The sequence below is a fragment of the Etheostoma spectabile genome, chromosome 7, assembly GCF_008692095.1.
Source record: "Etheostoma spectabile isolate EspeVRDwgs_2016 chromosome 7, UIUC_Espe_1.0, whole genome shotgun sequence".
In the NCBI taxonomy this organism is placed as follows: Eukaryota; Metazoa; Chordata; class Actinopteri; order Perciformes; family Percidae; genus Etheostoma; species Etheostoma spectabile.
The window spans coordinates 1,741,620-1,755,277 of record NC_045739.1 but is presented as its reverse complement, the minus strand read 5'-3'; the positions used below and the strand labels follow the sequence as shown (position 1 = coordinate 1,755,277).

At 41.2% G+C, this 13,658-nt stretch overlaps 1 protein-coding gene and 1 long non-coding RNA gene across 6 annotated transcripts in view; one reads left to right on the top strand and one right to left on the bottom strand.

Moving 5' to 3' along the window:
- The window catches only part of LOC116692188 (uncharacterized), a 17,512-nt gene extending 7,134 nt beyond the window's left edge, over nucleotides 1–10,378 (top strand). Inside the window, exons 2-3 of the long non-coding RNA XR_004332656.1 lie at nucleotides 1,563–1,568; nucleotides 10,253–10,378. This is a non-coding gene — a long non-coding RNA (uncharacterized LOC116692188). The remainder of the gene's footprint in view (nucleotides 1–1,562; nucleotides 1,569–10,252) is intronic.
- Nucleotides 1,468–13,658, bottom strand: part of LOC116692165 (microtubule-associated protein RP/EB family member 1) — a 23,510-nt gene continuing 11,319 nt past the window's right edge. For 4 of the 5 annotated variants that reach the window (XM_032520254.1, XM_032520252.1, XM_032520255.1 and 1 more), the window contains exons 4-7: nucleotides 10,969–11,170; nucleotides 10,754–10,863; nucleotides 8,429–8,581; nucleotides 1,959–7,624 (exon numbers count right to left, since the gene is read on the bottom strand). In XM_032520254.1, the coding sequence (XP_032376145.1) occupies nucleotides 7,580–7,624; nucleotides 8,429–8,581; nucleotides 10,754–10,863; nucleotides 10,969–11,170 (510 nt within the window). In that variant the 3' untranslated portion in view covers nucleotides 1,959–7,579. Of the gene's footprint in view, nucleotides 1,517–1,958; nucleotides 7,625–8,428; nucleotides 8,582–10,753; nucleotides 10,864–10,968; nucleotides 11,171–13,658 lie in introns of those variants that run through there. The other variant, XR_004332643.1, reaches the window with a different exon arrangement.

Sequence of the window (13,658 nt, the reverse complement as noted above, 5' to 3'; positions counted from 1 at the left end):
ACGCAGCATTCCATTGTTATTTTAACAGCACATTGGTGCTTTGGCTCACGCACAGTGTGCACACACTATACTTGTTACACACACAGGGACACACACAGGGACACACACAGGGACACACACTATGCTTGTTACACACACAGGGACGCACACTATGCTTGTTACACACACACACACAGGGACGCACACCATGCTTGTTACACACACAGGGACGCACACTATCCTTGTTACACACACAGGGACATATGCTTGTTACACACACAGGGACGCACACTATGCTTGTTACACACACGGGGACGCACACTATGCTTGTTACACGCAATGCTTGTTACACACAATGCTTGTTACACACACAGGGACACACACTATGCTTCTTAAACATACATGCAAAAGATTACAAATATGAGGGTGTAAATCCTCCATCATAACGGGAACCTCTGATTGGTTGATTGCATCAGTGGGGCGCCAGAGATCTCTTTTCTTTTTGCTGGTGCTATGGGGTTGCTCGGCGTTTCAGTGAGGGTAATCTGACATTTACAGTTTACCTCGACACCCCTCACACACACACACACACACACACACACACACACACACACACACACCAACCCACACACAGATACGCTCCCCCTCCGTCGTACGGTTTTACTGAGCGAGCAAACTGAGAGAGAGAGAGAATGAGGGTTTTTCATCATGCACTAAAGTGATACAACGCACCATGTAACTGATTACCCACCGAACTATTTCAAATAGCACCAACCCAGGTTTACTCAGTCATCACTGCAGCTTTCATAAGGAGCTTATATCGGACGAAGAGTAATGCAATAATCACACAGAACAAGCCAACTACACACACACACACACACACACACACACACCCACACCTCACACAGTTTGATCCACATGGTAACAATAATGTATGTTTTATATACTCTTATGACTTTAATATTATATTATATATATATAATATATATATTATATTATATATATCTATATAATGCTGTATGTATGTAATAATATAATTTATGTAGTTTTATAATAAACCATGCCCCCCCCTCCTCCGTCTCATTTACAGTTTTTTCTGATAAAGTCTCCACACGTTGATGTCCTTGGTAAAACAAATCATTATACTAACATTTACTTTTTTTATTTTTTTTTTACACTACAGCAATTTCTTTGGGGGCTATGGAATCCTAGGGGTAGCTAGAGCACCCAAGCCCCGCCCCTCCTGGCACCGCCTACGGTCTTGGGTGTTACTGACAGTCCCACTGATTCAATAAAAACAAACAGTCCAGTGTTGCCGTGGAAATACTGTTTTTTATTGTCTGTACCAAACTTGATTGAAGAAAATTGAGTTTTCCAGAGTTTAACAAACACATCAACGTCAAAAAGGAGAGACTCACAGTGTTCCTGCTTATCAGCACTGAGGCCACACAAGCACCGCCGTTCCCTTTGAAGCCATCATTTCACTTTAACACACACACACACACACACACACACACACACACACACACACACACACCTGTGTGATGCAGCAACACTTAAGCCAAACTGGGGATCAACAACAGAATCATGTTGATTTAAAGGTTCCATATTCTGCATGTCTTCCAGGTTCTACTTGCATTTTGGGTTTCTACTAGAACATGTCTGAATGTACCTGTCCTCTGTCGGAAACGCTCCATTTCAGCGCCTCTCTCTTTAAGCCCCAGTATCAGAAAAATCTACTCAGATTGGTCAGCATTTCCAGTTCTTCCTCATCTGCGTTCTAGGCGTTATTGCTGCCAGGGAATGACTGTAACAGCACTGTAGTGGCACTTTTTACCAACTATATCCAACCGTACGGAAGTGCCGACAGCTCAGTTAAAGGCACAGTTTCTGAATTCAGACTGTTTGATACTTTCACAATAATAATACACCTCGAATACAATAATAATACACCTTGAATAAAAAAAGACATGGACTTATTTTTTTTTACAATTTGGGACCTTTAAACTCTTAGTTGAGATACAAGTTACAGATCCCCAGAGTGGCCAAAACTGTCTGAGCATGATCTCTTGCTCACGGTTTACACATAATACCAGACGATTGTCAAACCCTTTCCCAACAGAACCGAAGATCTCATGATGTTACCAGACACACCTGACAGGTAACTCAAGTGATGACAGTTTGTATTATGATTCAATAAATACAGACTGCTAGGGGCAGATGCTTACATTGGCACTGGGTCCAGTACAGAGGCCACTACGTAAAGGGGGACGTCTGCTCCCTCTTGCATAATGAGAAGCACTTCTTCATTAAGGCTCGACGCTCCTCAGAACTGCTGGAAATGGGAAGAAGCTGCTGTTCGTCTACAGTTTCAAGTGTTTCAGTTTTCCTGCATTAAGGAGGCTGGCGGTTTGGAGAGACCTCCGTGTGCGACGATTGGTCTCGGTATTAACCACCTGACACATGAATGGCACTAAAGAAATGTCAAACTACAGGATAGCTTAAGGAATCTGGAGCTCGAATTTTGGATCATAAAGTCCAGCCTAAGGAATGTTGGGCAAGTCAATCAGCGTACGGAAGCCCTTAGAGGCAAACAGATTTAATTTCTTGTAATCCATCTTCTAAGTCTGATCCAAGTCATTTTCTTTCCTATTAGGACATAAGAAGAGGTGGCAGGATCATCTTTCAAAGTTTTTATAAGCAAACATAAAATTAATTCCGGCCATAAGAGGCTGAAAGGCAGCATTTCTGTAAAAGAATTACTATAGGTGGAGCTCTTTTTGTATAAAGGTGCACAGTATAATGTCTTTGTTTAAAACGTCTTTTTTGTAACCACAGCATCTTGTCGGGGATGGTTGGTGGAGATTCCGCTGGGTCTTAGAAAGTAAAAAGTCTAAAGTTTTAGGCCATGGAAAGTCTTAAATTCACTGCACTACAGTGTTCTAGGTCTTCATTTTGCCAGGTCCATGTAACTCCACCTGTAACACTCACTGGAATGTTACATTTTTAACATTTATGCCTTCTGCCTTTTCACAACTGCCATGGCAATGCCAGACATGGGGGTACGAGGCGAGGCGGAGTATCCCTGCAATGTCCCACCATTCCTCCTGGGGTGTTACGAGGTCCTGGGGTGAGAGTGTGGCAGTACAGATGTACCCCGCCCCCCAGGAAGGAAATCTCTCATTTTAAAAGGAAGGACTGCATATGTGGAATAAGTGTTAATCACTTCATCCTGACAAATATTAAATAATTTACCTGGTAAAACCTGTGCTCAAGTCATAAACCGGAGAGAAAACAATTAAGAATAAGAAAAAGAATCATCAAAAGAACATTCTTACTTGCCTACTTGAGTCGTCCAAGCAAAAATGTCAAAAATTAAAATCTTGATTTCAGCATAAAAAAAAGTAAGAATGTGTTTTTTTCCCCTATGTTTTAAATCATTAACTGACAACTAAGATTTGAGTTTGGTAGATTACTTCTCTGTGGTAACAATGCTTCTTGGCAATAAACCTTCCACCAGTGGAAAGCCGGATTATTTCCCTTTCAAATGGTGCCACATGGGTAAGGTACAATAAATTGTTAAATTGCCAAAATGTCTTACTTCAGACTTCAATCATCCAATCCACCAAACGGGTCAATGGCTGTTTGGCATCGGCAGAGAAGATTTGGCAAATCCTTCACGGGCGCTGCTGCTCATCCCACAAATACATGTTCCTCACAAATTAGAACCATTAGCACCATTAGAAAGAGAACTAAAACAGGCTTTCCAGGGGTATAAGATTGATCTATTATCAAAAAGTAGTTCCCTCGGAGAAATAATCCACCAAACACAAATGTCCTTACTTTAAGAGCTAAGTTTAGAAACCCAAATAGCTTTTAGTTTTGGACTGTTGGTGAAATAAAACAAGATATTTCAGAACACACCTTTCTGATCTGAGAAATTATGTTTGAACTGTTTTGAAAATTGTAGACAAGTAAGCAGATTTATCAATAAAGAAAATGTGCATTAGTTAGAGGAAGCCCTACTTATTAAAAGCCCTTAGTCTGGGTTGTTTTTTAACACCAAGTCTTCCCAATAGCAGGTTTTAAGTTACAGTAAATTCTCTTTGCACAAAATGTCATGGGACCAAAGAGAAACCTGACACTGTGCTTATGCACATTAGAACAGAAAATAAAAAAATTACTTGCAGAAAAGTCCTGACTTGCACTTTCATTTGATGTGTCCTTAAATCTGTGGCAGGTGAACAGCAAAGGAAAGGGAGGTTTCTACTCAGTGCCCCAGTTTCAGGTGACCAAAAGGTGTCCCAACTAAATTATATTTCATATTTGGTCAAATCCTTTGAGCCCTGGACCTTGATAAGTCCCTCAGACACCAACTTTCACAAGACAAGAACTTTCACCTCATTCATAGTTGGATTTGAAACCCAGCATGCTGCAGGGCACAGAGTCACCACTGCGCTTAGATCGAGAATCCCCTTAGTTTAAGTCACTCTTTGGAGCCAAAAAAAAAAAAATTAAAACTTACATTCTGAAAGAACAACGATCTGGAAATTATTTCTAAAAGACAAAGTACATGTTTTTATGTAAGTGCGGTTTTACTAAAGGCAACTACCAGAAATTATACCCGGGCACTCTTTGATTACCGTATGTGCATTCAACATTCAACCCATATGGCAGTGCTTGTTAAATAGTGAAGTTAAAACGCGTCTGAGTCTCTGAGGGAGAGATGCTCTATCAGCTGAGGAGAAGGACCAACCCAGCACCCCAAAGCCAACTGATGGGGGTTTAAATTCTACCCAAGTCTGCAGCTGAGATACATATACAGTACTGTACAAAAATCTCACGCATATGTGAGAAAATGCTGTAAACTAAAAGTGCTTTCAAAAATAGGATTGTTTTTTATCAACTTACAAAATGTGAACTGAGCAAAAAAAAGATTACTGCCCTTTGACTTCAAACCATCATCAATTCTTATAAGTACACTTGCAAAAAGTGGGGCAGCGTTGAGGATCGTAGACGCAGTGGTCAGCCAAGGAGACCTAGTCCAGCAGATGAAAAACACATCAAGCCGATTCCCTTCGACATGGGAAGATGTCCAGCAGGGACATCAGCTCAGAACTGGTGGAAGCCAGTGGGACCAAGTACACCATCTACTGTCTGGAGAAGTCTGGCTGACATCAGCTCAGAACATACAGCCAAGGCCATTGAGAACTATCTTTTGTGTAAAGAAGAACACAAAGTCCTGGAGGGGATGGCAGAGCACCCCCCACAGAGCCCTGATCTCAACATCGAGTGGTCTGGGATTACATGAAGAGACAGAAGGATTTGAGGAAGCCTACACACAGAAGGTCTCGGGTTAGTTCTCCAAGATGGAAAGGGGGGGGAGGGGGGGGTTACACCAGATATTGATTTGATTTAGGCAGGTCACACCAGATATTGATTTGATTTAGATTCCCCTTCTTTTCCTTCACTGCATTTTGTTAATTGATGGAAATAAACACTTCCATTTTTGAGCGCATTTTTAGTTTACAGCATTTTTTTATACCTTCCTAAAAGTTTTGCACAGTACAGTATATCACCGTGAAGCTAACTGGTGAAAAAATTGGAGAGAAATAATGAGAAGTGTATATTTAGTAGCTGTATGAACATTAGATGAAGACCGGTGGTCCGCTGCAACACGACATACCTTCTGTCCAAAATACCTCCAATCTTGTTTATTTTCAGAACACATTAAAAATAGGACTAACAGTACAAACACTTGGCCAATAAGACTATCATTGAAGTGAAATTAAAAAAAATGATGAAAAATGTTTTCTAATGAAAAGGAATTTGTTATGAATAAGGCCGTCGATAAAGTTAATTACTTCAAACAAGTCGCTGCTAACAAAAAAAAAACAGATTGTGTGGAATCAAAAATGTGTCAGGTAAAACATGTCAAAATGACATTTTACAAAAGGACAGTGGGGGTCTCTCAAATTAGCCACTTTCACAAAGATCAGACAATCATGTAGCAAACTCGCTGATCAGCCAACGTCAGATCTGCTCTGGACCCCCCCCCCCCGGATTTGTTTACAGTATCACTTTACTTGAAGGTATCCACATAAGAGTGTCATGAAACTGTCATAAACACATGAACCATAACCATAACTTGTCATAACAAAACCGAATGACACTTAAAGAAACATTATGTCATAAACGTTGAAGACTTGTTTATAATGCGTTTATGACAGTGTCATGTCACTCTATATAACCCATTTTTCTATTGGCTGAAGCCTAAGTAAGGGTGACTGGTATAAAACTGCGTGTGTGCGCCTTATAAGAGACTCCAAAAAGACAAACCATAGGTGAGCCGTTTCTTTTTACTAAACATCGGCATGTTGATCAAAAGGCTGCCGACTCACATCAACTCAGAAAAAAAGCCACTTCCCTTCATTTAAGAAGCCTGAAGAGTGAAGACCGAGGACGAGAGGGATCATGTGGGGGGGGTGGAAGCAGAAAAGACTTATCTGCTACAAGAACAGCAACCCTTTCTACATCAGTAACCCCCATTTCTCAAGTCAAAGCTTTCCACAGTGATGGTTTTAGTGAGCGTGAGAAAAAGAAGAAACCAAAAGATTCCCTGGTGTATGAAGTCGAGAGCATTGCTGACAGGTGCCCAAACAACTTGCAACAGAGAAAACACAAACAAAATGAATCAAATGAAATGGAGTGAGGGGGACATGTGATAAAGCAGTAGCATCCACATCAGGATAGTCTCCTTGGAGAGAAAAGCCGACTGTGTCCTTGTCCCAGACTAAACCCTGAGCCCTTCACTGTCCATAGAAACATTTCGGCTACATCAAACTGCCAAATGGTTCTGGGAGCCTGCTGACTGGATGAAGTCAAATCTTTTAGCATCTCAAACACAACTCATCTTCAGCATGACTACATGTGGGACCAGCTAGCAAAAAAACACTACCTACAAGTGTTCTAGTTGGGAATGTGTGTGTATTTCTCTGTGCACGCATCGTCCTACAAACGAATCAAATTCAGTATCAACAGGAGAGGCACAAAATGGTTGCAACAAACCATCTGGGTTAGTTTGGGACAAAAGGATTGATGAACGGGCAGCCGGGTCTTCAGAGGAGGGTCTTCATGTTCGCTTGGTTTCAAATTGATTTTTAAACACTTACAACCACACACACTTACACACGCACACACACACACAAATAGAGAACATCACCGTGTTTTTCACACTCAAGTCCATTACAAAAACCAGATATGTACCATACAATCTGGTTTTGGGAAGGTTGGGATTACAGGTGAGGGTGGGGGTGGGGGGGCCTGGGACTCTCGCAGGCTGACAGGTGTGGAAGAAGAAGAGCCTTTGACCAAGGCTTTCTTGATTATTGTTAAAAGACAAAGCTGTCGGCAGCTGAAGGATAGGTAGAGGAAGAGGTCCGGCAGGTTGAGATTTGGGATCAGGGCTGGCGGGGGCACAAGTCGAGATCAGGTTTGGTGATGATATCAAACCAAACTGGCTGTCTTGGCTTGAGAAAGGATCTCGAGGTGGGTGTGTAGACCAGGGCAGCGAAGAGAAAAGGTGCCTGCAGTCTGAATATTAAAACTCCTCCTGCTCCTCAGCATCTGGGATCACGAAACCCTCCTGAGAGAGAGAGAGAGAGAGAGAGACACAGGCAGAGAAAGAGAGAGTGAGAGTGAGAACATTTTACATGTTGTTGCTGATCCATCAAGTATTTTCTTGCTGATGTTAAATTTCAACGACATGGTTGTTGTTTTTGCACCAATGTTAACATGTTATATTGTCTTAAAACTGAATGTACATGTGTAGGTTTCCCTGTTGTACTATGTGCGTTAGCAGTGCTGCAATATGGTCATGCTGATAAAACCTCTTTGAGAAAGAGAGACACTTTGTTATAAATGCTGTAAAGCTCATTTCATCTAAAAACATTTAACGTCTTAATGCCACTCGCCAAAAATGACGAGGCGTATCGTGTAGTACTGTCTCTGAGCAGAGAGATATAATGGTAAATAGAAAGTCAGAACCACTGAAAACGCACCATTCCTCTGCTGGAATTTATAATGGCGCCTGCAGTTAACAGCAGAGCAAGTGTGTGTGTATGTTTATGGTGATTAGGAAACACTTCATGTGTTTTTTTATGACACACATGTGTTTTTATGACACACACACACACGATTTGAGTCTTTTCATCCGATTCATCAACAAAAAAAACCACAAAATATCACTCTAGTATGATTAATAGTAATCATCATCATCACACACACACACACACACACACACACACACACACACACACACTTTTTTAAATTCTGTGATTTAATTTCTAGTCTGACAAATTGAAGACATTTTTCTATGCATTTACTCATTGGCCGTCAGAATGAATTGCATCACTGAACTTCATTTCATAAAAACAGATGCCAAACTCACGTCTGTGGCGTAAAGGATGTCGATGATCCTCTGCAGTGTGGGGTCGCCCTCTCCTTCCTTCTCCTGGCAAATCAGCTCAATGTTCCGCAGCTTACCAAAATAAAAGTCTCTCTCCTTCTCCATGTCCTGAATGGTGGATTTCAGGGTCTCCACCTGGAGCAAAAGGGCCAAAACATTGTTTTTTTCTGAATTTTACAGTGCTTAGCTGCAAATTAAGTTATATACTTATTTGCATATTGGTGACATCATCGCACAATTATTTCCATAAAGTTTAGTGGTTGTCAGTTGCAGCAACGGAGAGATCAATCAAAATAGCTTGTCCACCTTAAAGGGGAACTACCATTTTTTTCCACCCGGGCCCCATTTCCCCACGCATGTGTGTCTAAAGGCCCTGACAGACCAATCTGGAGGCTGACAGTCGGACTGACTGCCCCCCCAACCTGGCCCAAAAACTGCCTTGGATGCCGACTTGATCATAACAGCAGAGATGTAATCTGTGTTGTTGCCTAAAAAATGAAAACCGGCAGCTGATTGGGAGAATGCGTCACATGGTCTGGCTTGTCAGGAATTTCTAAGCCAGACCGTCATGGCGGCTCGTTCAGAATCCAACCGCATATTTTCCGGAAATAGTTAACTGAAACATGTTTGTGAGAACATTTTAAGGAGAAAGAGACCGTGCCGCTGCTGAATCTTCATTTCAGATCCACAAAGGTCAGATTGAAAGAATTGTTATTTTGGTTGTCATGTTGAGAGGCGTTAGTCACGCTCATCCTGCTTGTCATCTCCGGATGATTATCACAGAGAGAGAGAGGAGAGAGGAGAGAGAGAGAGAGAGAGAGGAGGGAGGAGAGAGAGAGAGGGAGAGAGAGAGAGAGAGGAGAGAGAAGAGAGAGAGAGAGAGAGAGAGAGAGTAAGAGAGAGAGAGAAGAGGAGAGAGAGAGGAGAGACGAGAGAGAGAGAGAGAGAGAGAGAGAGAGAGAGAGAGAGTCGTTTTGCGGTCATAGTAGGCCATAACACATCCATGGTTTTGTGTTGTCTGAAATGATTTTCAATAAAACAGCTATCTGACAGCAACAGGTCCCACCCCTGACCCCTCTCTCTCTAATGAATACAGGCGGCCATCCAATTATAACAACCTAATCCACATTGTCAAACTCATATTGATATTGAGCCATTACATTGAACATCTTTTAGATAAGAGGAGCGTGTGATTTATTCTAGCCATCCTTACAACCCACTACCTAAACACCTTTTTCTAGTCTCCAATTTCACTCTCCACAACACTGTCTTTGGGCAAAACATTTGGACAATAAACTTCAATACAACAGTATGTGGAGTAAAACTGGACGGGCCCAACAACCTCTGAATAGTTCTACTTGTTTAAATTGCAATGTGAGCGGCAGCCAATGGGGGGTGCATTATGTCGCCAGGATCCAACTCTGCACATAGACGCTGCAAAACAGTTGTGGAGAGAAAGCTCAGGTTCAGTTAGAACGCCATCACAGAGACAGAGGGAGGAAACCGAAAATATATTCATCTGGCAAATTTCCTGCAGCATCGGAAGTGGAACGCAAAGGATTTAGACTACGGACAGATAAACCGTACACAGACGGCACTGCTACGTTCCCAGGTGTAATGTAACCGTTATCTTCTTACTCGCTCTCTCCACCACACACACTCACTGACAGGTGGGCAGCAGCTGACACTATGTGGGCAACATGCAGGGTGTGTACGTATGTATGTCTGCCACTGTGTACACAACCACCATGGGCACATTAGAGCAAAAGACACCGAGCAGACGCCTGTCCCATGCGTCGGTTCCAGATAGAGCTGGGCAACATATTGATATTATATCGATATTGTGATAGGAGACTAGATAGCATCTTAGATTTTGGATATCGTAATATGGCATAAGTGGTGTCTTTTCCTGGTTTTAAAGGCTGCATTACAGTAAAGATGTCTCATATTCTGGACTAACCAGACTGTTCTATTATTTGCCTTTACCCACATATCTACATTACTAATTATTATTTCTCAAAAATCTCATTGTGTAAATATTTTGTGAAAGCACTAATAGTCAAGACTATAATATTGTTATGGTATCGATAGATGTATTTGGTCAAACATTTTCTCCACATTGCCCAGCCCTAGTTCCAGATGCTCTTCACTTTGTTTTTATGCTTAGGTGGTTGGGCAAATACACTTGTGCCAAAGCCTTATAAATGGCAGAAAAACCCTGAACTAACTTTACATGTCCTCTTTGAAGAAACCAAGAAAGCTAATTTTAAATAATAATTTCACTTTCAATAGTGATGATGTGCTGACCTCATTGATTAGCTCCACCCTTTCCTCGTCGCCTCCTCCCATCCCCGGCTTCCTCGCACTGACATTAGCCAACTTGGGCGCTACCTTGGCAACAGGTGGCCTTTGAGGAGCTGAAGAGACAAAAACAGAGAAGGTTATTAACTTAAAAACAGTACTATATACCAGTGTTTCCCTCATTAAATTTCAAACGGTGTGACCCAAACCAGAGCTCGGACCTTGACTGAGGGCCTTCTTCGGGGTTTTGGTGAGAGCTGACGTGGCAGTGTTGGGTATGGGCATGGCATCCTGCCCCTGTCTAGCCTCCACTGGGTCGTACTCCTTCCCATCATAGTTGGCATCAAAGAACTTCTTAAACCACTGGACATACTCAAAGTTGTCCTGGAACTTCCCCTTCACCAGTTTGTCTACTGGAATGATCTGGAAGCAAAAAGAGAGAGAATAAGGCTGAATCCAAATCCTTCGTCTTACCTCTACCCCCTTCCCCTTCCCCTAGTTTTTGCGCGTTCACGCGGGACCTAGTGGTGTCCGAATACCTATTACGACCGAGGGGAAGGGGATAGACCAAGGGGTGTATACCCCTACAAACCGAGTGTGGACGCGACCTCACTTAAAAACACACAAGCAGTGTGTGGTTGCTGCATCGACCAGAGAGACACATAAATGTAAGTACTTTCGGCTTAAATAATTGATTAAAAAGTTACGACAGTCTTGTTTTGTGGTCTATGCGTCCTGACATGTATACTTGAACCATGTTCCTAACTGAAATTTTTAAAAATCGCTAGCTTGCAATGCTAAACGCTAATCGCTAACGTTGATTTGCACAACAGTCCCACATTCTTTGCCTTGAATGGATCGTATTATTATATATATATATATATATATCTATATATATAAATGTATACGAATCCATTATAGGCAAAGAAAGGGGAAGTTGTGCAAATCACGTTAGCGATATTGCTACATCGCTAGTGCTTCCACATACCCGCCGGTATCACACAGGAGCGATACCACTTTGGGGCTGAAAACGCGACAGAGCCATTACTAATCACATGTTCATGTACTGTACATGTTGGTACTGTATTATTGTAATCTTGTAATTATTCCTGTTCATTGTTCATATACTTGTTTATGGTGTCGCTTTTGATATGGGACACTGATGATATGTGAGGGGGGGGCAGCTGTAGTTAATTTGTTTGTTTGTGGTTCTTGTGTGTATTTTTTAGTTTTACACAATGATGCCTTGTGTGTGACATGTTAGTTAGGTTTACTAGTTTGATACTTGTTCTGTAACATAATTTTATGTAACGTTTTTGCCTGTTATGTTTAATTTATCAGCAATAAAGAGATTTTTGTTGACAAAATTTTCTGAACATCAATGACATTCAAAACAGTGATAACTGAAACAGATATACAACACACGCTCCACGGGGTGTACTCCTTCCCATCATAGGTTTGGCATCAAAGACTCTTAAACCACGAACATACTCAAAGTTGTCCGGGAACTTCCCCTTCACCAGTTTGTCTACTGGAATGAATCGGAAGCAAAAAAGAGGAGAATAAGGCCTGAATCCAAATCCTTCGTCTTACCTCTACCCTTCCCTCCCCTTCCACGTAGTTTTTGCGCGTGCACGGGGACCTAGTGGTGTCCGAATATCATTACGCCACAAGACCGAGGGAAAGGGGAAGACCAGGGGTGTATACCCCACAAACCGAGTGTGGACGCGACCTCACTGAAAACACACACAAGCAGTGTGTGGGTTGCTGCATCGACCAGAGAGACACATAAATGTAGTACTTTCGGCTTAATAATTGATTAAAAAGTTACGACGTCTGTTTTGTGGTCTATGCGTCCTGTACATGTATATTGCAACCATGTTCCTAACTGAAACTTTAAAAAAATCGCTAGCTTGCCATGCTAACGCTAATCGCAACGTTGATTTGCAAACAGTCCCACATTTCTTTGCCTTGAATGGATGTAGCATTTGTTATATCGATATATAACTATATATTATAATATATATATAATATACTATATATATATATATATAATAATAATATATTATATATATATTATATATGATATATATATCATATATATATAGATATATATTAATATAGTATATATATAGTATACATATACTATATTAATATATATACTATCTCTTCTCTCGCTCGGCTCACATATACCGCCTGTATCACACAGGAGCTGATCCACTTTGGGGCTGAAAGCAAAGAAGTTTCCTTAAATCACATTGTTCATGTACTGTACATGTTGGTATTGTATTATGTAATCTTGTTAATTCCTGTTCATTGTTCATATACTTGTATTGGGTGTCGCTTTTTGATATGGGACACTGATGTATGTGAGGGGGGGGCAGCTGTATGTTAATTTTTGTTTGTGGTCTTGTGTGGTATTTTTTTAGTTTACACATATGGTGTGACATGTTAGTTATGGTTCTAATAGTTGATAATGGTTCGTAACATAATTTTATGTAACGTTTTTTGCCTGTTATTTTAATTTATCAGCAATAAGATTTTTGTTGAAAATTTTCTGAACATCAATGATTCAAAACAGTGATAACTGAAACGATATACAACACACCAGTATACAGGGTGTATATGTAGTATACAGATACATGTGTATAACACATTTGGTTTGCAAACGACCCTAATACTACACAGATAAGAACCTCTGCCTCTACCACACCAAAGTGAACATAAAATAACTATAAAATATATAAATACTATGCAACTGTGTCCAAACCCACACAAAAGACAGAGACGCATCTGGAAGTTTGTGATAAATTCTGTATGGTGATGTCACCAAGTGGTGTCCCATTTCATAGGGTAGGGTAGTTTTCACCCCTACCCTTACCCCTTGTTTCAAGGGCTAGGCCAAGGGGTA